The sequence below is a fragment of the Malaclemys terrapin genome, chromosome 13, assembly GCF_027887155.1.
Source record: "Malaclemys terrapin pileata isolate rMalTer1 chromosome 13, rMalTer1.hap1, whole genome shotgun sequence".
Classification (NCBI taxonomy): domain Eukaryota; kingdom Metazoa; phylum Chordata; order Testudines; family Emydidae; genus Malaclemys; species Malaclemys terrapin.
Window position 1 is genome coordinate 15,701,269 of NC_071517.1, and position 26,910 is coordinate 15,728,178.

The 26,910-nt window shown below is 41.9% G+C and overlaps 1 protein-coding gene across 1 annotated transcript; it reads right to left on the reverse strand.

Moving 5' to 3' along the window:
• Window positions 1-1,807: 1,807 nt before the first annotated feature.
• Window positions 1,808-23,209, reverse strand: SRP68 (signal recognition particle 68). The gene is made up of 16 exons (XM_054047150.1): window positions 23,035-23,209; window positions 19,303-19,369; window positions 18,547-18,660; window positions 17,447-17,642; window positions 16,056-16,138; window positions 15,640-15,749; window positions 15,188-15,270; window positions 14,777-14,917; window positions 8,070-8,168; window positions 7,673-7,737; window positions 7,195-7,354; window positions 6,579-6,673; window positions 6,117-6,246; window positions 5,448-5,523; window positions 4,430-4,482; window positions 1,808-3,983 (listed from the first exon to the last, which is right to left on the reverse strand). Exons 1-16 carry the CDS (start codon window positions 23,198-23,200, stop codon window positions 3,756-3,758), a joined length of 1,866 nt encoding a protein of 621 aa, XP_053903125.1. The 5' UTR covers window positions 23,201-23,209; the 3' UTR covers window positions 1,808-3,755.
• Window positions 23,210-26,910: the final 3,701 nt, after the last annotated feature.

Below are 26,910 nucleotides of genomic sequence, written 5' to 3' on the forward strand. Positions count from 1 at the left end.
CTGTCCAGGGGGGAACCCAAGCAGTTACAGTAGCTATTATTCATGCCTAGTTTAATTGTAAGGAGCTTTATCTCAGTGAATTATGAAGAGCTCCCCAGGTTAATAATTGTGTAAAACTTGATTTCTTTTAACCAGTTTTTAAAATCTACCTTAAATTCAGCAATATTCCCCTTGTTATTGTGTTGAGAAAAAGTAAAATGAAGCCTCCTAAATGAGTCTCTATGCTATCCATTCATACCAGTGTCACCTCATTCCTCTCTTTTCTAAGAAGTCCTAAAGCTTTTAAATCTCTTTTTATGGATGCTGTTCCAGATCTATAATGATTTCCATTGGCCTCTTCTGGAACTTTCCATTATTACCCTGTCTCAAAAGGGATCTAGTAGAGATGAAGATAGCCTCCAAGGGGCAGATGTACCATTAAGACTTTTATAAATAAAATAGCCTCGATTATTCTCCATCCCTTTATTATAACCCAGCATTTTGTTCCTCTTCACTGATCAGCAGTTTTCATTTCACCCTTTATATTATACGTTTCAACGGTTGCTTTAAGCATTATAGGTTCTTCCAGCCAACAAATAGATAGACAAGGATAAATGCATGTAGAATTAGGGTTCCTATGTCAGCCTTTAAACTTTTTACATTTATTAACATTTTGCATGTGAAGTGTATTCTTCCCCACTAACAATTATACTGAAGTTTTGTCTGGGAATTAGGTTGTACGATTTCAGTCAGTCACTTGCAGTTATTGCAAAGGTACTAAATCCTGCAAAGTGAACTCTGCAGTCTAAATAAGAGCAATTCAACAACCAGCCGTATTTTGTGTGTAAACAAGTTCACCACTGGGGCCAGCAGCTAGTTTGTAAAAGATTAAGCTTTGCTCTGAATCACAGGAGCCCTTTACTGTCTCTGATAAGAGCTGAAGAAAAGGTTCACATGCCAGGTTCATAAATCTCAGATGAGTTCAGCTTTTTGCCTCTGGATGTGCAAGCATTGTGAAAGTTTGGCAACTAACCCCAACTGACCAACCTACTCCTTTTAGTCATTGCTGAGGATTTTGGCCCTTCCTTGCAGATTCTATCAGTAGAAGCGTCAGATCCTCTATCAAAGACTGCCCCACTAGTTTCCTTACGACAATACGGTCAGACCTTAAGGCAGCAGTTCCAAATCCAGCCTTTGTGCTAAGAACTTCAATAAATTTAACACAATCTGGTTTTCATCGTGACAGCAGTTACTAGCTACTCAAGGGAAAGCAGTACATATTTTTACTATCTTTGGATATTTTCCTAGCGCTTCATCAGTTTCTTCCGCATCATTCAAAAATGCAAAGAGCAACACACTGCTTATAAATCTAGGATCTAATTTTTTTTTTTTTAATATGAACATGTTAAGAAGGAAAAGAATAAAGTTATATCTGATAATGGTGCACACATTTGAGTCTTCATTGATTATTCTTGATTCTCCAATCACAGGATTGAATAGTCTCAAAGATGATAGAGTTTTCAGAAGATCAATCTCATCCTTTAGGTAACGAATGCCCATGTCTCCTGCGCTTCATATAAACTACACGCCTCAGAAATTAGGAATAAAACTTTATTGTTTTAGGATTTCTTATGTGTCCAAACTAATCAGTTGTGTGTCACAGGATGTTTAACAAAGAGGCTAACTGCCTGTAACCATTTGTAACAGCAATCACTCAAACTGGCTTCAACGTAAGTTTCACTGGAATGAGTCCAGACCCCCTTAAGCTTGGGGTAGGAGAAGGCGAACAAACAAAAAAACAGTTTGGTTTGCATTGCAAACAGGAAAATAATTCTCAAATTGATTTAATGTAAAATCAGAAAAAGGGAGGAGAGAAGTTCAGAGCAAAGTACAGTCAAAGAAAAACACCACGAGGCAAGTTTCCAGAAAAGGGCTGGGTCAGTGTATCATATGACTGTCTTATTTCTAAAATTAAACAAACAGGCTTTATGGAGAACTGACAGAAATCAATGTTCTAGGACCACAGCTGTGTTTGAAATTTCATCATTTGATAAATTAAAAAATATTCTTTAACATCCAGCTTAAGTTTTTCTTCTATAAAATCCCCCTCCCAGGTAGAGACTAAATGAAGATTCAGAATATCAGAAAACCCACTTGATTTGCATGTTGTAAAATATACAGAGAAACAGGGTCAGTTTCTTTTTCCCCTCCCACCACCCCCTTGACCTCTAGGGATAGGAGTCCTGCTGCAAGAAATTGTCTTGTACTTTAAGAATTCATGAATCAGATCAACTTGGAATACCAAGTCTGTTATTTTCAATCATTTTTAAACCTCTTATATTAATTCCATATTGCTCTCCAATCTCATGGAGAAGCATTTTTCATGGAATATTTCCAACACTGCACAATCTAGATCTGCATAAACCAGTTTTTCTTCTGTTTCCAGCCTGTGGACTACCAAGCCCTCATGCTGAAACAATGCAGCAGTGAGAGGCAGTATGAAAGCCAAGACAACTTGTAGGCTATCAAACTGCTACCTCTCAACATCCAACTACAGTAATCCTCAGTGAAGACCCAAACATGGCTTATGGAAAATGTCCAAATTTTAATTTAGGAACAGTTTTTTTTTTTTTTTTTAATTATTATTTATTAAAGACAGCGATATGAAACTACCTGCATTTCAAAAGCATCCATCACCATAGCATCTGGGCACTCTTACAAAAGTGTAGTCTAGTACAAGAGAAGATCTTATTGCTTAAAAATCCACTGGCTCCTGTTACTTATTCCTCATCTTAAATTATTTCCATAACAATCAAATGCAATAGCAAAGTCAGAAGACTGAAGATGAGAAATAAGCAGGAGGAGATGAACTCCAGACAAAGATAGTTTTGTTTTCAGGCAAGCCTGTTTAAGTGAGAAGAAAGGAAATGAGCATGTAGGATAAACAGATTTTCAGTTTTCCATGAAGACTGAGCAGCTCCTTTTAAAGCCACCCATGAGCAGCTAAGTTCCCAAGAACCCGTTCCGAAAAGGCTGTTCAATACTGTAGTTAGGCATTTAACTGGATGTCCCAATGAAGAAGGATTACACAGATGCTGCAACGTGTAAATTCAGACAAGACTCCACCACAGATTAGGTAATCATTAAAATTTGTTGAAGTATTTACCACCCCTGCTCTTCGCACAAGAGTTTCAGCTCTCCTTTCTGAATGCAACATTTTTTAAAAATAAGAGATTTCTCTTTACATAACTATATATATTTTTAAGTCAGGGAGTGGTAGGCAGCACTTGCAGGAATCCAGTCTCCCTAGCTAGTTTTCACACGCTTCGCTTAGGCAGCCCCTTTTGTGAGTTCTGGTTCCTCAACACCTGCCTTCTCCTGCCCTTCTCCTCCCACCTCCAAAGAATGTTCTGATCAGAGCATCAAATTAGAATGTCAACCATCGATGAACATCAAGATACGTCTATGCCTGGCCCATTGTGTGTATTGACCCTTAATGGGGCACTGGTCAAAAAGCAAACTCCAACTTTTCAGAGGACAATGGAATTTCTCTGCTCCAGATGTTATCAGACATTTATATAGTACACATGTTCCTGGGGTAGACTGTTTTCCTCTAATACACTGGGAAAGAACACAAGTGCACAGGCACATACACAACACAGGGAATAAGATGGTAAAAGTCTCCCCTTATTGGTTTCAGCTGCAGATATTTATGTTCTGGACCCTGTTGGAGCTTTTCCACAACAGAAGGCCTCCCTTCCTTTGAAGGCCACTAGTTAACTTCTGAATCCAAAGATGCCCTTGATATATCCTGTGAGACCACTCTTCGCTTTCTGCTCCACCTTGTCCTCCAGAGGTGGGAAAGCAACATGGTTGAGGGCCAGGTCAAAGAACAAGGGTTTACATGGGATTGGCTGGAACCCAGGAGGGAAATGCACTAGGCTGGCTTGTTTGCTGACAAGAGAGGGATCCAGGCAGAATGTCTCAAACCGTTCAGAGAGTAGCTGAAAAGAGATCCAGACACCAATATTAAACAAGCTGATGACATATCATGGCTTGCCTGATGGCCAAGCAGCAGCATCTAGACACTCCGGATGAGCAGTGGTATTGAGACTGCTGCACTGGCTGCATTCTGGTACTCATTCATCACCACCACAGCTAAAAAAAAGTATAACAGACTAAAAGCGGTGTTCCCATGCACTGGGCACTGCATTGTAAACCCAAAAATGGAGACCCAAGATGTTGCAGTGGCAGCCTCAGTTTCCCTACCCAAACCAGTTGAAGTCCTGCAGTTAGCTACCTTGAGATGACAAGGAACCCTCTCCCCTCCCCCACGCACACACCCCTTCAGTGCGTGTGGGGAGAGGGAAAGCAATCAGCTTAGGCCATTAGAAATACTAGTGCTAATGAAATTGCCTTTTTCACCCCAGTGCACAAAGCCATGACTCACCTTGCCATCCTTGACCTGGGATGGAGACTCAGTCTCGTGGGTGTCATTTGCATCTGAAAGATTCACAGAAGTGCCATATGAATATGCAGACAGCTAGTCTATTAAGAACACCTCAGAAGATAGACTATTAGTGTCAAAACTCATAAGATGTGATCAGAAATCACCTTGGAGCTCATGCTTTTCAGCATATGGAAGATTGAGTACTCTAGCAGAGAGCTTGCTTAGTTTGCAAGTCAAACGGGGTCATGCTTACAAGCACCCCACCTTTCCTGTTTCTAAAGGGTCACAGAAATGTTCTCCCAGTCCCAACAGAGGCATGGCACTGTGACAGCTATATGGAAAGTGGTGAGGGCAAAAAGCCCCAAGTTATGGGGCCAATCCACAACATTAGGGAGTGGGGAAAAAGTCAGATCTCCCCTGGTTCTATCTGCAGGCAAGGCAGATTCAGCAGTTCTTGTCTGCCAGAGATGAATACAGGCTGGTATAGGTCACAAATTCCCCAATTCAATTGGCATCGAATGATGACTCAGTACAACTGTGTCAAAATAAAATAAGAGTTCTTTCCTCTTTCAATGAGCCCTCCTAGCGTCTGCTTGTTAAGCCAGACCCAGTGATAGATGAGTCAGGGAATCCAATGCACACCCTACTGCTACGAAGGTGCCATACATTGGATGCGGTTTATCTTTGGTGGCACTTAAGTGCTCGTGAGAGTGCTCTTTGCAGAACGGTAAAAGGGGTAGGAGACCTTCAGAAGATTTCTGAAACCTCTGATTACAGAATAAGCTGGGAAGGCTCTAGTCTGCCAGTGGCAGCCCTAGAAGTACCAGGCAGAGCTTCTAGAAGAGGCTGGAATTGGAAAGGAACAGCTTTCCGAATACACTATAGATCGAGAAAACACGTGGGAAGCAACTTTAGTCTTGTAGCATTTACAGATGAAAAAGCTCAAGTGGCTGCAGTAATAAATGTGTATGACTGAATCTGAGGGAAGCCAGTTCTCCTGCAGGATTGCATAACTCACCTAATATAGCAGCTGCCTGCAGGGAGTATTTCTCTGCATTCACTTGAGTGATCAGCTCCTGGACATCAGGCAACTCCTAGATCATTTAAGAATACCTCTGAGACTCAAATAATTGAATAAAGCAAAGTTTTAACAAGAATTGGGACAGAAATGTTTAAAATTTAGACTCTTCAACTCTGACAAACTAGGAATTTTAGAGCAGTGCCAATCAATTCTCAGAGCAGAGATGAACATATATAATGGCCCTTATGGTACCACATAAGCCTTGTTTCAAGTGAAATCCAGACACATGGACATAAGAATATATCTAAAAATCTTTTTTGGACAGCTATACAGGTAGGCACCTTGTTACTCTGGTGATGAGCTGTATAAGCAGCAGCTATATTCCTATTTTTAGGCATCTAATAGTCATTGATATTTACTGGATACTTTTGTTGCAGAAAATCTAGGTTTCCCTCGCTCCCCCTCCAATCATACAGGGCAGGATGGAGGGAGCCATGCCTGCACTAGCATACTTCATCATAAAGCCTGTAACAAGCACAAGGTGTTACAAGAGCTCAAGGCAATAATATTCTTCCCACCATTTAAAGATCATATTTGAAATATAGCGGCCTATTTAGTTACTGGCAGTTAATTGAATTCTCAAGTGTGGAAGAGTTTGGTTCATACCTTCAAGCTGTTCTTATAAGCACCAGCCTGGGCTTGGACTTCACTGGCATACTTCAGGACTCTGTCATACAAAACAAGGGCTTCACTCCACTTTTTCACCAGTACATAGGACTGAGCAATGAAGAAACACCTGGCAGGGTGAGGAGCAAAGTTAACCCTTACAATGACTAATTGCTTTGCCTTGAGCATATTTCTTGAATATTCAAAAGTATGTAGTTTTAAACAGGTTGCCCCAACATTGAGGTATACATCTGGGTCAGGCTGATCTTCCCCAGCTTGCACTTGTAGTCCCACTCATTTCACTCAGAGTCCCCCACTACCCTTCCCCCATCCAGTCCTGTGCAGCTGTACTGGAATATTAATTATGCGACTTCCCAGAATACATGCCTGGTTAGCCCTAGAGAATTCTGTTGCTTACTGCCAGCTAAATAAACAGCCTTGCTGTTCCGTCCAAAGGGTTACCTATAAGCCTTGTACACAAGTGTCTTCAGTCCTATCTCCTTCTGGAAGTTCTTGTCCTCTTCTAGGCCAGGAAGTTGTGGCAGTTCCACCAGATTCTGTACAAAGTACAGAAAAATTGGAATGCGTCAAACCCTAATGAACGCTCGTGTCTCTTTCATAGTAAGAGCCACATTGTTAGTTTCTTTCATGCAACATCTCCCTTCCCATTAAACTAACCAGACCAATGGAACATCCATGTGGTAACTATGGTAACTGCTTACAAGAAATAACATTAAGGAAGTTTCTAATGTTACTTTTAGCTGTCAATTTAATCTAGCAGTTGGAAATGAGACAGCATCATAGTGATACATGGAAGCTTGAGAACTTCTGCATTAGGGAATGAGATTCAAAAGACTTAATCTCAAAATGCTGATTTGACTAATGTTTAATCCACTTTAAATATTCCCAAGTGGTTACTGGGTACCATGGACTTAACTGAACCCTTTCAGCCAATCACATTAATCCTGACTGTAGTTTCCTCTTCCAGGTTCTTCCTGGTTAGTCCTTTTGGCACACTACATTTTTAAAAAGTCCCAGTGAGACACCTGAAAGTCAGATTTTTCTGTCCTGGCATTACCTGCAAGATGATGTCATAAAGGCGAATCAGGTCCTGAGGCCGTGCTGTTCGCTTGCCATCATCCTCGGACTGTTGCTCCTGCAGCAGTGTCTTCTGCAAAGCTTTTGCCATGCTCTCATTGCGTTTGATGGCTGTTGACAGCTTGATGTACGTCAGGTAGCTAGAAAGTACCATTTACACAAGCTTTGAAATTCTGTTGGAAGTCATTCACAGCAGTTCTTGGATAGTTTTTCCACTACTAGTTACCAAGTAACTAGTACAGCAAGTTCGGGGGGGGGGGGGGAGGGGGAGAAGGGGCATGAAAGTGGGACATTGGGTCCAATGCTCCCAGAAATGAATGCAAGGGAAAAATCAGATTCTACTTGATCTACTAGGTCTAGATGATTTAAGACTAAGGTGGCCCAAGACAAAGGATTAAGAGGAGATTCTCAAAATCTACATGGGAATGCAACACTGCCCTAAGAATGCAGGCATTTACCTGTGAAGGTACTGGATATTGGACACTTTCCCAGAATCCACTTCCAGAGAATGTTCCCGTTGCTTCTGCAGAAATTGGAACAAAGTTGTGTGCGATTTACTTAAATTGATAACTGGAGTAAAAGAATAAGAAAACTCAAATTTTGAAGGACAAGTGGAAACAATCATCTCACACAAAAAAATGCATTGGATGAATGGTGGAGATTATGTCCAGGCAGAGTTCAATTATAATGAGGAACTTTGGCCACTGTTGAATTACTCTGCAGCACACCTTGTTATTGATGGAGCCAAAAGTAACTATGGCCACAGAGGATGTGGGTTTAACGTCACAAGAGACCCTAGAAGATGAAATGCTATACACCTCTATCTTTGGCAGTAGTAATACGTTTAGTGCTTACCTGGTCTGGTTTCAGCTCTTCCCGAACAGCCTGTATGGCATCTCGACACTCACTGAGTAAAGACTCAAACAGACGTTCTTTTGTTTCCTCTCCTTCTGCCTAAATACAACACAGAAAAGACAAAAATAAGTATTTCTCAAAAACCACATTTTCTTATTAGTGGGGCTGGTACTGTGGAAGAGTTGGTTAATCTTCCTTCATTAAGTCTTTTCAAACTTCTGCCAAGTTATTGCTTTTAAAATGTTGACCACAATGCATAGATGGATCATGTAACTGTACATGCTCAAACCATTGCTAAACAGCAAAACTGTACTACAGAGCAACCACTCATGTCTGCATGTTTGATGAACTTAAGGCGCTGTTTCCCCAGTGCTGGCATAGATAGATTCCAGGAAAAGGAGAGAGGCATTTAAACTGCCCGAAAGTTTCACTGTTGTCCAGCATGGAAGGGGTTTTAGTAAGAATTCCTTCCAGGCAATACAGTGGGAACCAGTTTTCACGTTTACAAACTATATTAGTTCTACACACTTTGAAAGGAGGAATGAAATGCTGGCAGATTTCTGATCAGTAGCACAATGGGTTGCAGAGCTAGAATGCATGTCCAATCTGAAGACTGTGGAGTCCTCTCCCTCTTGATACATAGTGCTGTTACTTGAGGACACCAGAAGAAAATGCAAAGAGGATGAGATATGATCATGTATGACGGAGTAAAAATTCAGCAGAGTAAATGATGTCTACAGACTGATTTCCTTTACACACTGAAATTTTTGGTGAGTTACATCACAACCACCACCCTTCAGAATCCGTCACAGTTGCTCCTGAAATAAACTTGAAGGGACTCCAAGCATTCACTACTTCATAGATGGATGGCACCCACTGCTTGCCAGGCCAAGAAACAAGCCAACCTCCCTGTTCCCCTACATTCAACATTAGCTGTCTTACTCCATTTCCCTTGTCTGACCCAGGAGCGCAAGAACTGCATTAGACGTCACTCCAACATTTGCAATGCATATTTAATACCTCAATATTTACTGCATTACCTGTTTAAGAAAAAGCAGCAAAGTAATCTGGAATTCTTGTTTGAAAGGCTATTTATGTGAAAATACGGATAATCTTCCCCAAGGCGTGAAAGATTAGTGCTGCTCCAGTATGACAGCCTAGGAGACTCAAGTCCTTTTTAAAAGAGGCAACTCAAGTTCAGTGTCCTGTCAGTCTCATCTTTGACCTAATGAAATCGCTTCTAGGTATGAGAGTTTAAGTTAATTTTGTGTGTCCCAGTCAATCTATAGTCCTTCTGTGTCTTGCTCTGGCCATAGTAGCAAACTAATGACTAGAGATGAAAGTCTCTATATCCTCAATAATAATCCGCAACTCACCAATACCTTCAAAATGCTTAAGTAATTTCTTTTAGTTAGCATAATGAACCAGAAAATGTTACAGTAATACAGTCCCAGGCCTATTTTTCTTTTCTCCCATAGAAATAGCCCCCAATGTCACAAGATGTGCTAGGTTGGTATTAATCCTCTAACTGAAATCAACTGTTTCTGCATTACAGTCTTTTAGAACTGTATTTTATCAGCAGCCTGCCTTCCAGCAGGTCAGAGCGGGAAATGGTGGACAAATGCTTAATGTACATTTTCAAAACACAACCCTTCTAGTTCATTTGGTTCATTACAAACATCCACAAACGGTAATGTTTTTTCTCATAACAGCTCAACTATTGAAAGAATGTTTCATCTGATATTTCTGCACTTTCTGGACAGACAAGAATGCTAAGTACAAAAGTGACCCTTTGAATAGTGCCAGAGCATTTCCCCAGCGTGTACAGTTGGAATAGATATGGTCAGTAAATATTAGACAAGCTATCTTGCAGTACAGAAAAATTTGAGCAAGGGTAATTAAAAAACAAGGGGGGGGAGAGAAGATGAGAAATGAGCTGGGCTCGTTATCAGAAAATACACGCAATTTAGAGACCGCATTCCAGAGAGCTCCCTACTTATGTCTGCCTGCCCTTCCCTGACCAAAGCTTTGTTACTGTTAATCCATGACACTGAGAGCTCAATTTCTTTGCATTTGTAAGAGTGATAGGAATTTGACTTTCAGTTGGCCTTGTTAAACGATCCTCTTTTGCAGACTTTGTGATCCAATCCAGATACATTTTTAGCTTCTTCGGTGCTAACCTGAGCTTCCTGACATCAAAGGCTAAACTAAACTAGCTAAAAATAATTAAAAAAAAAATCAACATAACGCTTAAAACAGAGGAGAGGAGGCTGACCTGGTAAGAATGGTATGCTCTTATGTAACTTAAAGACCGAAAACTAAACACACTAATCTAAAACCAAACAAGGAAACCCCAGGTCCACCAAAGACAGGGCATCCACCTATGGGTTACATGATTTGGTCACAAGTGATGAACAGAGGGTGCACCTTGCAACCAACCAGAAAAGCAGCAAGGTATTTTACACTTCCTTGCCTACCCTATGCCATCGCTCCTGGATCAAGTTAATAAAGCAACGTCAGAGTGCTAAAATACTGCATTCATTTTCATGGAAACATGGATGGGATCTAGCCTTATTCACTTACTGTACTTAGTGCAATTCAGGACACGAATAGAAATCATTCCTGCCCATAGCAAACAACTTGAGATAATGCAGCATGTCTTAGGAAACCTAGATGAGAGTGCAAGTTTCAATTTGTTTTGTTATTCTGATCTCACTTCTCCCACAGCAGTAAGAATTTCTAAAATCAGGTATCCAGTTCATTTTCCTTCCATAATGCTAATCCTTTAATAGCACTTCAATTAAAGCACCTTTAAAACTACAAAGCCCGCATTTCACTAATATGTATAACCAAGGCAGAAAAGTTCATTTCCTCAACACCATACGAGAAGTCTGTCAGAATCATGGTCAGACCTCAGGAGTTCTTGGCTCCCGGTGCTGTGCCTAGAACACTCAAAAGAAGAAAAGTGAGAACACACCCTTTTGACACATCCAAGCAGGAGGATCCTGCTCTTCACCTAATGGACTGACACATTGTGCAACCAATTGAACAATCCACTGAGAAACTCACTTCATGTTCAACTAGATGACTATTAAACTAGTAGTGAAAGAGCATTTAAAATAAATTCAAGACCACGCTGATATAGTAAGGAAAATTGCCTGCAAATGAATTCACAAAAGGCCCACTTGTGTTTAGAAAGTTAGAACTCCTTTGGGATAAATGAGAGAAACTGTTGCCCTGTATTCCATGTAATACACCACTGTGTAAGCAGATTATTCTAGTCTCCTGCAGCAACCTAGTATTTCCCCTAAATTCAAACCGCAATGAAGCGTAGAGTTTTGAAAGGGTCTAAAAATAATAGCATTATCCCAATACAGCTAGTTACATTTTTTTGCTCTGGGACAGAAGTTCTGTTGCACATGCCCCGTAAATATAAAACTCAATTGCTTTTCAGACTGTTTATCCTCCCCACAAAGACTGTCCAAGTTATTAGGTTTAACAAACCCATTCAAGAATGTTTTATTTTACCCCTTTATAAAAAACTGTAGGCTCGCAGACTGCAAACATTTTTAACCCTTTTATTTAAAGTTCTTCTTTAAAAAAAATTAAGGCAGGACTAACTGCTGTGAATAATCAGAAACATAAGATACATCTAACTGCATTCTGAACTCCACCCACAGGAGCATTTCAACTTCAATGGACACAAAGAAAGGAAACCAGACAGGTATCAATATCAAGCGCAGATAAAGAAAAGATAGAGGGTACAGTAAGGCAAATGCTTTCCTTTCCAATTGAAAATAAATACTATAAAGTTAAACTTTGGTTTATGCTACATATATTTAGTGATCTCAGAAGTAGTGCATATAGTAAATATCAGATCACATAAAGCCACGCTACAACTGACAGTCTGCTCCAGGTGCTGCATTACCAGGGTGCTGAAGATCAGGACTGAAGTCCATTGAGAGAAGTCAGAGGTGAAGGGGGTGGGGGGGAGGGGTAAGAGAGAGAAAGAGAAACATTGGCATTGGGCAGGCTCAAGTTTTTGATGAGGGACAGACTTAAATTGCTTGAAACTGACTTGACTTAAAGCTCTAGTTCTGAAAGTTTAGAAATGCCCAATCTTAGAGTAAAAAGGACAAATTATCCGTAGTAGACTTATTTTCCTTCCACCCATTTATGCAGTGCTCTCCTTCTACTACAGAGTAGATCACAGAATCCTTACAAAGGAGAACAGTGACAGAACTGATTGATACAGCACTTACGAACTCTATACTCTCTTTCATTCAACTTGGGCTATGGGTTAGCTATGTGCCTTCAAGTCATGGCATCTAGTCTCTATACAGGGGAATGCTCACAAGTGAGAAACACCTGGGTCAAATTTGAATGAAATTGGCTCTCTGAGTTTATAGTTTAACATTTTTTCCTCTGCTTCCCCAATTAACACAAAGCAGCTAAAAAGTACATGCTCCAAGATTCTGCATTTATTTTACCCACAAGAGGGCATAATAGGTTTATGTTCACTTCTGGTCAAATGCAGCTGAAGGAAAATCTATCCTTACCTTCAGCAACTGAGTTAAATGCAAGCACTGCCCAGCTTAGCAACCTCTAGATACTAAGAGGGGCATGGGCTTTTCGATACTGCCACAATACAGTAGAAACTCAGAATTAAACACTTCAGGAATGGGGGTTGTTCATAACTAAAATGTTTGCAATTCTAAACAAAATGTTATGGCTGTTTCAAAAATTAAAACTGAACATTGACTTAATACAGCTTCGAAACTTTACTATGCATAAGAAAAATGCTGCTTTTAACCATTTTAATTTAAATGAAACAAGCAGTTTCTTTCCCTTGTCAATTTTTTTTTAAACTTTCCCTTTAATTTTTTAGTCATTTACATTTAATAGTACTGTATTTGCTTTTTTGGTTCTCTGCTGCTGTCTGTGTACTTCTCGTTCCAAATAAGGTGTATGGTTGACCAATCCATTTGTAGCTCTGGTGTTCGTAACTGAGGTTCTACTGTACAAACAGGACAACTGAAGAATCTCAGACAGTAGCCTCTCTTGGCAGAGTCCAATATAGATCTTTGAAAGTCTGAGACTGCTGTGATCTGTACCTATAGCAACTAGGATAGTCAAATCTGGTGTCATACTATTGTCCTCTGGAAGCCCATTAGAAGGTTTCAGTAACTATTTAAAGAAGATGGAATCAAATTCAGCATTCCATTCTGTCACCTCATAAGGAACAGGTCACCCGAAGAGAGGGGGTAGCTAACTAGGGTGACCAGACAGCAAATGTGAAAAAATCGGAGGGGAGTGGGGGTAGTAATAGGAGCCTATATAAGAAAAAGACCCAAAAATCAGGACATCTGGTCACCATAACAACCATTAACCTGCATTTATCGAAAGAATGGAAGTGACAAAGTTGATGAACACAAAAGCGAAGCTGCACCACCACCTACTGGTCATACTACTATATTACTTGCAGGGAATTCTCTGAGATCATCATTTTAACCCATAACTTGAATTTAAGCATTACTTATTCAGAAATCAATATGATTGCATAAAAATAAAAAAGTTTCAGGTGAGATCAATACAAATGAACTTCTAGAGGCTGCATAATCAAACTCCATTTGCCTTATGTTTCCTTTAAAGCACAGCTATCATTTTCTACCTCCACCCACTGACTCCATTCTGTAAAAAAATAAAGGTTTGATTTAATTCTCTGATCTTCGACTTCTTAAAAACTATTTTCAATTTGAGCTGTGGGCCCACTCCACTAAACTTTTCTTCCTGCTTGTAGAGAAAGCCTTCCCAACTGCTGATGTAGTCAGGAGCAGGCCAAGAAACAAGAAACAGTGACTGCTAAAGATAGGCTGCAGCTTCAAACAGCAGCAGCTCAAGAACTGTAGCCAATGCAAGGCAGGAGCATTATTTCTGAACTCCTTCCCTGAGAACTCTAATAATCGCGCGCGCGGGGGGGAGGGGGGAGGAAGAAGAGGAGAAGGGGATCTTGTCTTTTGTGCACAACCAAACATAATTACTCTGACTGCAAGTGTTTTCTGATCTGCTGTTTATCAGGCATCTTTTCCTCCGTTCCTTTACAGTGTTCATGTAAGTCAAAAGCATGCCACAACTCCCAGATTCGCTCTGACACAGAACAGTACTTGTTTTCTCCAAGGAAAGGGCTAGTTACATGGCCCTTTTGCTTCTATCTAATGGCCATGCACAGGTGATATTTAAAGAACCAGGGTTTTTTGGGAAATGGTAGCTGACCTATTTTCATGTATACAGCATCTTTCATCTGAAGACCCCAAAGAGATTTACAAAATATGATCAGAGATTACGACACTCACCATTTAAATACACAAAGAACGAGGAGTACTTGTGGCACATTAGAGACTAAAATTTATTTGAGTATAAGCTTTCGTGGGCTAAAACCCGATTTTAGCCCACAAAAGCTTATGCTCAGATAAATTTGTTAGTCTCTAATGTGCCACAAGTACTCCTCGTTCTTTTTGCTGTTACAGACTAACACGGCTACCACACTGAAACCATTTAAATCCAGCTATTTCTGAGGTAGAACACATCAGCATACAGCAACAATACCCAAATAAGATAGTATGTCCCAATCAAACAGCATATAGGTTAGAGAAGCAGAAGATATTAGAACACTGGCATAGAATACCTGGAAGTGATTTCTTAGTTACCTGAGCAATGGCCGCTTCATTATCTGCCAGCCCCAATAAAAAGATCCTCACTTTGTCTATCTTCACTGGGACAGTTCTGCCCCTCCATTCCACCTCACTCATGGTAGCTGCCTGCTTTGCTCGAGTCTGGGTGATCAGTGACTGAAAAGTGTAGACAGAGGCGAGTGACTGAATTTAAATGAATGCAACTTTTGAATATTTGATTAATCCTCACATTTACTTTAAATTAAAGGTTGGCATATATTTCATGGTTCCATTACTTTCTAGAGGATATGACCTTGGTCCCTATAAAGTAACATTGCTCCTCTGTCTCTTGGTTGTACAATGCATGGATATTTAACTTAAAAAGCAAAGCCAAAAGGGTGAGCTGGTCACCACGCACTCCAAATTTTGGACCATGCAGTGAATTACCTCTAATTTTTCAGCAAGAAGACCCTCTGTGCCACCAGATCTCAGTCTCATCTGCATTAACTCACTGATAGCAGACTGGTCACCTGAGAGAAAGAATTGACAGACTGAGTTGGAGACCGAACTCATTTTCATTTGTCACTAAGACAGGATTTGAACCCAGGTCTCTAGAACACAGACTAGTGCTTAGGTAACTTTGGGAAGAAGGAAAAAGTTACTTTGTCTGAATCTTGCCCATAGTATGTATTTATCCACATTACATAAAACCATAGTGTTGGTTCCACTTTGCAGAACTGAAGGGCCTTGTCAGTCATATGAAGGAGTCTGCAGGGTTTGCTCAGAGCATTAGGAATGGACTCATTCCCATGTGTCAACAAGTTTAAGATAAACATTCCAATAATCCTTGCCTTGAAAGCAATCCTTGCTTTAAGTATTTGTTCCCCTACTTTACTTACCAATATTATAGGCACAATAGCGAATGTTGGGTGAAATCTCCTCCACACGCTGATTATACAGCACAGCCTGTTCCTCTGTGAAAGCACTGGCCAGTTTTTCATATATAGTCCTGCAGCAGGAAAGTGAAAAATTAAACTGCAGCATTTCTTTTTAAATAGGATATTAAGACTCTGCTAAGGGAAAAGATGGCTGCTGACAACTAAACCATTACTCTGCAGGAAGCCGTTTCAACACCACAGCTCAGCTTTCTACCATCATGCTACTGGTTAGCACAACTGCAATCAGAGCTTTCAGAACTCTGGCAGAAACCAAACAATTAGGGTTAACAAGCGGCTCACCTAGACTTATCTAGTCTTGTATCAAATTGTATTAAGTAAGTTCAAGTTGACAAAGATGGTAAGGAAGAGAAACTCACTTGCATTTGTTGAAAGCCTCCATAGCCGCTTTCCACTCCTGGTGTTCAAAGCGCAGCATTCCTGTGAGGTAAGCCATGTACGCCTGCAGATGGAGCACAAGTGGACAAGTTAATTGTGAGAGCATAGTTCCATCGTGTGTGTCCATTAACACTGCTGCCACTACAAAAAAAAAATCCTAATTCAAGCAATAATGTCATCTATGAAAAAGTTTTGATTTTACACTTACATGGCAGTAGTTAACAGCATCACTTTTTCACTGACAGTTACAAATTCCTGATGTGAGATGAAAACAAGCCAGTTGGTCTATCTTGCAATCATTACCCACACACTGCTGTTGTCAGAAGATACTTCTATAGCCCAGCAAAGGCCCACAAAAGCTGCAAAATGGCAGTTTCAATCATATCTGAGCAGCTATTAGAGCTCCCTTCATAGGAAACTAGTATCACAAAGCAATGATTGTTTCCTGTCTCCACTGGCCAGCAGGCAATCATGTTACTTGTGATCCAGATATACAGTAGAATCTCAGAGTTACGAACACCTTGGGAACGGAGGTTATTCGTAACTCTGAAGTGTTCATAACCTTGAACAAAATGTTCTGGTTCTTCTTTCAAAAGTTTACAACTGAACATTGACTTAATACAGCTTTGAAACTTTACTACGCAGAAGAAAAATGCTGCTTTCCTTTTTTTAAATTGTTTATGTTTACCACAGTGCTGTACTGCATTTCCTTTAATTTGTCTCTGCTGCTGCTACTTGACTGGGTACTTTCAGGTCCAAATGAGGTGTGGGCTTGACTGGTCAGTTTGTAACTCTGGTGTTTGTAACTCAGGTTCTACTGTATATTTTAGGACTCTGAAAAATTGGTAGCTTACATCTGGTAAGAAATGTTGCTCAGTTTTCAGAATGCTGCACTCAGCAAAATGACAGCACAGCTTTCTTTTCTGAAGTGAGTTAGGAATGCTGTACCCTCATCCTCTCCCCTCATTCCTGCCATTTAAAAAAAACAAAACACCTTTGTTTAATCTTAAATTTAAATTAAACTCCAAGGCAAGGACCATTGCTTAATGTGTGTTTATACAGCACATGTACAGTTGGACCCTGATTCTGATTGAGACCTCCAGGCATTAGTGTAAAGCTTCTAGTGCTACTGCTCAAATAACAGACTTGCTAACTACTCAAATCAAACTACACACACACACACACACACACACACACACACTAGAGCTCAATAACCAGTAAACTAAAATCATCCTGGACATTCTTAATCTGAAGTCAGAGCAGGCAATTTAGTGTCAGTTTACAAAGAAGGACCCTTTGTTCAACTAGAAACAAAAGGTTAGTTTATCCTTTGCCTCTGCTAGAAAAGAAAACTGAATGTGTTAGAAGTAACCTGAGCTTCCAGCTTAGTCTTGGCATCCACCCGATTGCTTTCACACAGGCGCTCGAGCTCTTCAGCGTGTTTCACGGCTTTGCGCAGACGAGAAAGCAAATGAAATCGCTTGCGGGGTTCTGTGTTGGCTTCCTGCTTCAGCTGCATTGCATAGCTCCAGGCTCTCTCTGCATCCATCAGTATCAACAGCAAGTACCTATAGGACAGGCACAGGAAGGCTGCTTGTTACTGAGATGCAACTACTGAAAGATGTCTTCAGGAATTCTAAAGCCATGAAAGAAAATTTAGTATCAAGTCTCCGCTTTGCAGTGTCACAAAATCCTGGGGAAAAAGACTAAAAGTAGAATAGTCTTACTGCTTTTCCAGGTACATAATTAAAAATAAAACCACCATTTTCAACAACCAGATGCATTTTAGAATATTAACACAAACCAGGTGGAAAGAAATCCCATGGGCTAAAAATCCATATTTTCATCCCCCCGAAAGGAGGGGGGAGGAAAAAAAAAAAAAAAAAAGATGAGAAAGCAGACAATCAACTGTTTCTAGCAGCTGGGAAATGAGCCCAAAGCTCTGGCTGCCCTCCAGTTGTTCTACCAGAAAAGACATTCTGGTGAATTTCAAAGGCACAAGTACAAATGGCAAACAAGTGTTTCTGTTCAGAGATAATGGATCATGTCCCCAATCTCATTCTTGCTGGTAACAGCATTTTAGTTGTCTATATTCAGATGGCTATTCTAAAGAAGTGCTGACCAAGCACTTCCCCTGAAAATATTTGAACTTTACTGCTCAAGAAACCAGCATTGACAGCAGTAGCTAGGGCCAAGTAGTGAGGACAGGAATTATGTTTTCCCCTCACACCACACTATCAATGTCCGAGCTCCCCATATTCTAGTCAGAACTTGGGTCTTTATTTTAGGTTTTAAAATTCTTTAAAAAAATAAAAACTCTCCACAAAAGTAAGTGGTTTAGAGAGGTGTAGAGCTGTGAACTAGAATAACACCCAAACTGTTCATTTGTGACCTGTGAGAAGATAAATTACCTCCAGGAGCAATTCACTAATGCACTGCTACCCAACACCAGATTCTCCCCATGCCGAATACCTGTTGTCAGAGAGAATCTCCTCAGTTACTTTCTTCCCTGTGAACTTGTGTCTATTTCCCATCTTAAAGCTAAGAGTTTTTCGGAGTCGTCTTAGCCTGCGGGAGCAATAGCCCCTGCAAATAACCAAAAAATAAAATCAGTTCTTCCAAAGAATGAGACCTGGTATGACAATGTACAAGTTTCTGGGAGTGAAGGTTTCTAAACAATACAGAGCCAAATTTAAGAAACATAACAGGAGCATTAAACCTGAGATATGGCAGATAGTTAAAAGAGACCAGAAAAACGTAGCAATAAAGCAATATGTAAACAGACATGTCATAGCCACTGATTTGGACTAACTAAAAGGTGATACTCTGTGTTCCAAATGATTTCTTAGAAGAATAATGTGTACACACACACACACACACACCTTAAGACAAGTTCAGTGGCTATTAACAAGGTATTAGTGAGCTCATTAGTGAAAATATGAGGGATCAAAAACCAAGCAACAAATTAACCCCAGTATTCTAATAATCTGATTAGTAAAAGAGCATTAAATTTAATTTAGAGACAATGGGGACATCCATTTACAGCAAAGCCTCTGACAATGGCTCTTTATTTGGCAACTGGTTTTCAAAGTAATCATCTTTTCCTGCCTATGGCAGCAAACTGGCACGTAAATGTGCTCTGAGCTAAAATTGACTTGACATAGTGATTTACACTAATCAAGCTAAATACATATAAAATACCTTGGTGTCATCTGCTAACATACTAACCTGTATCTCTGGAAATCTCCGTGCCGTAAACCATGCTGCTGTTGGGATTCCTTAATAATCTGAAGAACTGGAATTCACATTAAGGAACATTTATGATTGTACAGAGTTTGGTCTTGGTATGCCCTTCTATGCTAAACTAATGGGAGAAGACAGAACTCTACAGGATTTTTTCTGACACAAACTTTAAAACAGATATTGGTCGGGTGTACAGGAGAGGAACTAGTGAAACCTTTCAACAAGAAATCCAAGAGCTGATTGGTCTGCAGAAATTCTCACCACCATATTTTATTTTTCAGAATCCTATGGATACAAATTAAGGCCAGGTCTACACTTAGGTCTGCCAGTATAGTTATACCAGCAAAACCCTTTTAGTGTAGATTCAATTATACCAACACAATAGTGTTTCTGTCAGTATTCCAATACAGTGAGTGAAATGAGCTATACCAGCATAAATGCTTTTGCTGGTATAACAATAGCTACCCTACAGTTTTGTTGGTACAGCTATGCGGCAAAAAAAACCCCCAAAAACATATCTAACTGACATAGCTATGCCAGCAAAATTATAATTTTAGAATCATTGCTGAGCTTTATTGTTTGATCTCTCCTGAAAACGGTGTTACATGCGCTTTACTGAATGTATTATAATTGCTACTTTAATTTTCTAAAGCAGTCTTCCCCAAGTGAATCATATCCTAAGTATAGATATTCCTGTAAAGAGGATGGTAGGAATAATGTTTAATTTTGCACTGAAAATTGGTTAAAGAAAACTAGTAAAGCAAATGTAAAAAACAATTAAAATGAATATTACTTCAATAAATGTTTTGTGGGAAAACAATGTAATAGTATTTACACACCAATTATTTTTTTCACGTAATGGTTTCCAGACAAGATTATGATCTTTAGCATAAACACTGACTGATTTACCTGTGTCTCCTGTGTTTGCTTCACTCTTAAAAAACTTTCAATTAATGAATACTATACAAAAGAAACCTGCACTGTACATTTTGGTGGCCCTCATGGATGTTACTCATTCAATTCATTTAAATGATAATCAGTACTTTTATTTTTTGGGAAAGACACTCCCAGAAAACATTTAGCTCAAGAGAAGTGTTTTTGGAGAGAGTGCTTCACTTATATTTAAGAATCAATCTCTGTAATCCTTACATATAAACCCTACATTACATTTCCTACAGCACCTATCAGGATACTAACCTTGTCAAAACTAATACCAATTATAGTAGTTATGGAAGAAAATAATTAAATTGAAGTCCCTTTCATTCAGAGGTACTTTAAGATAAAGATGCTGCTTTTAAAGTACACCTAAAATACAGTGCTTGAACTACCGAAGTATTAAAATTACACCACTACCTAATACTTCTAGAACAAAGGAGTCTTCACTTTTGGAGTGTAGGCAAGCTTTACAACAAATTACTCCCTTTTTTCCCCTAATTTTCCTAATTCTAAGTATTTACCTTGAATTTTCTTTAAATCCATTTTAGATTTAGTTATATAAATATATTCATTATTATATTCTATTCATAGCAGCTCTTTACTTACAATTTTGTTGATTTGGGCATGCCTACCACCACTGATGTGACACTGGGTCTGCCACTTCATCTACAAATGCTAAATTATATCACTATTGCCAGAAGTTAAGTTATGACTTGTGTCCTAGTTTCCATTTGCATTTCTTCCTACTGCAAGATACAACTCAGTTTCGCAACAGCTGTGCAGCTGAGCTAGTTTCACACTAAAACGTCTCACAAGAAAAAGCCTACAGCTTTAATTAAAGTACCAACAGGTAAATCAACTTTATAAAAAACTACCTCACTGATCCCTTCACAGTGATTGGAAAGAATCCCAAGCTTCTGGTTAGTCTTCAGGTTGACACATGGCAATATGTATGAGGCTTCACTTAACCAAAATAATTCTTAGCTTTTCTATATTGTAGAAGCATCTTGTGCTCTCTGCATAGTGCGATAAAAAATACAAATGTGGATAAAAGGGACTAACAGTTTTTAAAAATACATAGTAATCCACAAAGTGCTATTTTGTTACAAATTCAGAAAAACAGAATACTCCTCCCCCACCCCCGGAGAACACTAAGGCTTGGTCTACACTACCCCCCCTAATTCGAACTAAGGTACGCAACTTCAGCTACGTGAATAACGTAGCTGAAGTCGAAGTACCTTAGTTCGAACTTACCTTGGTCCACACGCGGCAGGCAGGCTCCCCCGTCGACTCCGCGGTACTCCTCTCGCCGAGCTGGAGTACCGCAGTCGACGGCAAGCACTTCCGGGTTCGACTTATCGCGTCCAGACTAGACGCGATAAGTCGAACCCAGAACTTCGATTTCCAGCCGTCGAACTAGCTGGTAAGTGTAGCCAAGGCCTAACTCCCGTATAACATTATTTATTTTAAACTATCAATTGTGATTCCTAACTCCATTACAGTTTATTATAACTGCAGGAAGGATCCTCTGCTCTCAATAGCCTTTTATGGAAGTTACATGCTACACAAAACATACCTATCACACCAGGATGATACAAACTGTAGTTGCTAAAGTGCCTGTCACTCACCTATTTTATCCACTATAACAAGTTCTCTTGGAGAAACCAAACATTAGTATTGAGTAAAATTCATACACCACATACCCATATTCCAAGCAAATAAAATCTGGACCAGAATTTTCCATTTTTGAGGGTTAGTGATATTTGTTACACTGTCTGCAAGGGTGGTGTCAAAAGGATAGAACCATAGTTCACATCAAAGATGCAAAGCTTACATCCCATTTTCTGCAGAATCAGGGTGACGTTACCAGAAGCCTAACCCAGTGTCGTCCAGATTTTTTCATGCTACTGTACCAATTTACATTATTAAAACACCTCAGCAGTACCAATCAGTGCCTGACACCTCCCATTTGTTTCTCCATGTTTTAACCCATAACAAATCTCACACTACTCCTTACCTCATCTCACAAATACTTCTATTTTGGACAAAAGAATATACAACTGAGTGACAGCTCAGCAATGCCCAGCACAAGGGCCCATCAAAACAGGAATGAGAACCTTAGAGTACTAACAAGTACCAGTAAAAGCAATATGCAAACAAATTACTTCGAACCTGAGGTCCAGTATTTGACTTTGGGTGGTGGGAAGCTTCATACACTGCACAGGATGATTAGATGTGCATAAAGCTATAAACATCCTTCCATTATAGTACAAAATCTTCCCTTCCCACCTGTCAAAGCCAGTCTCCGCTCTGCCCCTCCACCCCCAAACATACACACTGATTTAACTATGTAACGTAACTTTATTATAAAGGGCAGCTTGCTATGTTGTAATTATCAGTGTGGAGGGAGCATGAAAGAGAGGGAGAAAAGCTGCTTTCCCAGTCCCTTTCCCCAGCATTTCTTCCAAAGCCACACGACTACACGCCGCCACGCCTTTGTTTCTCCCCTCTCCCGAATACCCCACCCTCATCCGTTAACAGTGCAAAGCGAACACCCAAGGCAGAGACAGCCGGGCTGTATGTGCCCACATGGGAGGGGAGCACTGAGCCACGCTGGGAATTCACCCAGCTGTCCAAAAACCCTCCGTTTTACAGAGCGCGCGCGCGCGTGTGTATGGGGGGGGGGGGGGGGGAAGAGAGAGTTCTGGGCTTCCCCGCCGCCTGGCCTGACTGACACGTCCTCACTCGCGGCCCCTCCGCCCGGCCGGCCCCGCAGGATACTCTCCAGGCCCAGGCTGTCCCCGAGGCTCCCCGCCTTCGCCCCCGCGGGCTTCTCATTCTCCTTGTTCTCCTCCGGGCCGGCCCCGCCGCCGCTGCTCCCGCCGCCGCCTCCCCCGCGGCGGCCGCCGCCACCGCCACCGCCGATCACCTGCCGCTCCGCCGCCATCTTGGGCCTCTGCCGCCGCCGCGCAGCATCATGGGCCGGGAGAGTAGAGCTGCGCGTGGAGGCCATGGCGCGGGGAGAGCTGGGATAGGGGAGGACCCGCCAGGCTAGAGGAGCTGCGGGAGGGCTCCGAGTTGCTATTTGAGCCCTTTCCAGCCTCGTTGTGAGAGCTGGGCCCGACCCGCGGGCGGGGGCGGGGCTCCAGTCACCCCTAGAGATGGGGCCGGCAGCCCCTCCTCCCACTCCCCTGCAGGATCGGGCCCCAGCCCCCACTCTGCCCTGGGTGGGTCTCACACACACTGATCCCTACCCTCAGCCCTAGAAGGGGCCTGAGCCCCAGGCTGATCGAAGCCCTGGGGCCCATCACCCTGGTGTCTGGGCACCAAGCCCTGGAGGGCGCAGCAGATTTGCCCTGGCCCCAAGCCCCCCGGGGCCCGAATACCTGGCCCTGTGGGGAGATGGGAATCTAAGATAGACCCTGGCTGCTAGTCTGGCTGTGCCTGTAACCTGCCAGGCAAAAATCCAGGGTGTGAATACCCTGCGCTTTGCTGGGAGGGGAGAGTGAGAACCAGAGCCCAAATCCTGGCACCAGGGTTGCCAGCCCTCCAGGATTGGCCTGGAGTCTCCCAGAATCCGCATTGATCTCCCGGTGACTAGTGAAAGCAATCTGGGAGATTTTAATAAGATATTTTAAGAAAATGACATTACATCATGTTGGGGGAAAAAATCTCCCTGAATAGCTTCAATCAGAGTTGGCAACCCTACCTGGTACGAATGATGCAGCTAACAGGCTGAGGCCCAACCCCAGGTGCCAACACCCCATAACTGCAGGGAGGAAGAGAGTCAGACTCCACACACAATCCCTGATTTGCATCTTGGGCCCATCTCTAGCTGATGTAGGGCCATACTGTAACCTCCTTCCCTTTGCGGAGTCCCCACAGGATGGGGAGAGAGGGCTCAGGAAACTGCTGGGATTTAATTCTTATCCTTCATCCTTATCCCAAATCCTGAGGGATTTGATCCCTCATTCTCACAGATCTTGGGAGACAGACCTGTCTTCGCTTACAGACAACCCCCCCAACCTGAAGCAAATACTCACCAGCAACCACACATCACTGAACAAAAACACTGACCCAGAAACGTATCCTTGCAACAAAGCCCGATGCCAACTCTGTCCATATATCTATTCAAGTGACATCATCATAGGACCTAATCACATCAGCCATACCATTAGGGGCTCGTTCACCTGCACATCTACCAATGTGATCTATGCCATCATGTGCCAGCAATGCCCCTCTGCCATGTACATTGGCCAAACCGGACAGTCTCTACACAAAAGAATTAATGGACATAAATCTGACATCAGGAATCATAACACTCAAAAAACAGTAGGAGAACACTTTAACCTGTCTGGCCATTCAATGACAGACCTGTGGGTGGCAATTTTGCAACAGAAAAGCTTCAAAAACAGACTCCAAAGAGAAACTGCTGAGCTAGAATTGATATGCAAACTAGACACAATCAACTCCGGGTTTGTTACAAGGATAGGTTCCTGGGTTAGTGGTTTTGTTCAGTGATGTGTGGTTGCTGGTGAGTATTTGCTTTAGGTTGGGGGGTTGTCTGTAAGCGAGGACAGGTCTGTCTCCCAAGATCTGTGAGAGTAAAGGATCATCTTTCAGGATAGGTTGTAGATCTCTGATGATGCGCTGGAGAGGTTTTAGTTGGGGGCTGAAGGTGACAGCTAGTGGTGTTCTGTTATTTTCTTTGTTGGGCCTGTCTTGTAGGAGGTGACTTCTGGGTACTCGTCTGGCTCTGTCAATCTGTTTTTTCACTTCAGCAGGTGGGTATTGTAGTTTTAAGAATGCTTGATAGAGATCTTGTAGGTGCTTGTCTCTGTCCGAGGGATTGGAGCAAATGCGGTTATATCTTAGAGCTTGGCTGTAGACAATGGATCGTGTGGTGTGTCCTGGATGGAAGCTGGAGGCATGTAGGTAAGTGTAGCGGTCAGTAGGTTTCCGGTATAGGGTGGTATTGATGTGACCATCGCTTATTAGCACAGTAGTGTCCAGGAAATGGACCGCTTGTGTGGATTGATCTAGGCTGAGGTTGATGGTGGGATGGAAATTATTGAAATCATGGTGAAATTCCTCAAGGGCTTCTTTTCCATGGGTCCAGATGATGAAGATGTCATCAATGTAGCGCAAGTAGAGTAGGGGCGTTAGGGGACGAGAGCTAAGGAAGCGTTGTTCTAAGTCAGCCATAAAAATGTTGGCATATTGTGGGGCCATGCGGGTACCCATAGCAGTGCCGCTGACTTGAAGGTATATATTGTTCCCAAATGTGAAATAGTTGTGGGTGAGGACAAAATCACAAAGTTCAGCCACCAGGTTAGCTGTGACATTATCAGGGATACTGTTCCTGATAGCTTGTAGTCCATCTTTGTGTGGAATATTGGTGTAGAGGGCTTCTACGTCCATAGTGGCCAGGATGGTGTTTTCTGGAAGATCACCGATGGATTGTAGTTTCCTCAGGAAGTCAGTGGTGTCTCGAAGATAGCTGGGAGTGCTGGTAGCGTAGGGTCTTAGGACAAAGTCTACATAACCAGACAAGCCTGATGTTAGGGTGCCAATGCCTGAGATGATGGGGCGTCCAGGATATCCAGGTTTATGGATCTTGGGTAGCAAATAGAATACCCCTGGTCGGGGTTCTAGGCATGTGTCTGTACGGATTTGTTCCTGTGCTTTGTCAGGGAGTTTTTTTAGCAGATGGTGTAGTTTCTTTAGGTAATCCTCAGTGGGATCAGAGGATAATGGCCTGTAGAATGTGGTGTTAGAGAGCTGTCTAGCAGCCTCCTGGTCATATTCCAATTTATTCATGATGACGACAGCACCTCCTTTGTCAGCCTTTTTGATTATGATGTCAGGGTTGTTTCTGAGGCTGTAGATGGCGTTGTGTTCAGCATGGCTGAGGTTATGTGGCAAGTGATGTTGCTTTTCCACAATTTCAGCCTTTGCACGTCGACGGAAGCAATCTATGTAGAAATCCAGTCTGTTGTTTCGACCGTCCGGAGGAGTCCATGCAGAATCCTTTTTTTTGTAGTGTGACGAACTGGGACTGTTCTTGCTGGGGTGTGGGAATGCTGACAGGGGAGTGTGACTAGGATGGTCTGCATCGGGGGATGGGAGTCTGCCGAGGGAACATACCTGAGCTTGTAACATGAGAACCCAGGAGGGGGTTGGAGGTCAGGTGACTCCGGGGCCCGGGAAACTGAACAAAGGCTGTGGGAGGGGTCGCTGAAGGCAGAGTGCTGGAAGCAGGCTGGAGAGATGGCTGGGAGGCAGAGATGGCTCTGACCCCCCAAGGGGGGTGGGCTGGCATGCCCTGGGACCCCAAGCTGGACCTAACTGAGGGGGGCCCTGTTGACTGTGCCTGCAAGACCTGTCTTGGACTGTATTCCTGTCATCCAAATAAACCTTCTGCTTTACTGGCTGGCTGAGAGTCATGGTGAATCGCAGGAAGCCGGGGATGCAGGACTCTGAGTCCCCCAATACTCCGTGACATGTAGTGCTGGTAGGGAGGATTCTGTGGGTTAGTATGCTGTTCAGAGGTATGTTGGAAATATTCTTTGAGTCGGAGACGTCGAAAGTAGGATTCTAGGTCACCGCAGAACTGTATCATATTCATGGGTCTGGAGGGACAAAAGGAGAGGCCCC

Coding starts and splice junctions, on each gene's coding strand:
- SRP68 (XM_054047150.1), bottom strand. CDS start 23,200: ATGGCGGCGGAGCGGCAGGTGATCGGCGGTGGCGGTGGCGGCGGCCGC. Junction 7,738..8,069: donor AAGAGCTGAAACCAGACCAG/GTAAGCACTAAA, acceptor CAATTTCTGCAG/AAGCAACGGGAACATTCTCT. Junction 6,674..7,194: donor TTTATGACATCATCTTGCAG/GTAATGCCAGGA, acceptor TACTTTGTACAG/AATCTGGTGGAACTGCCACA.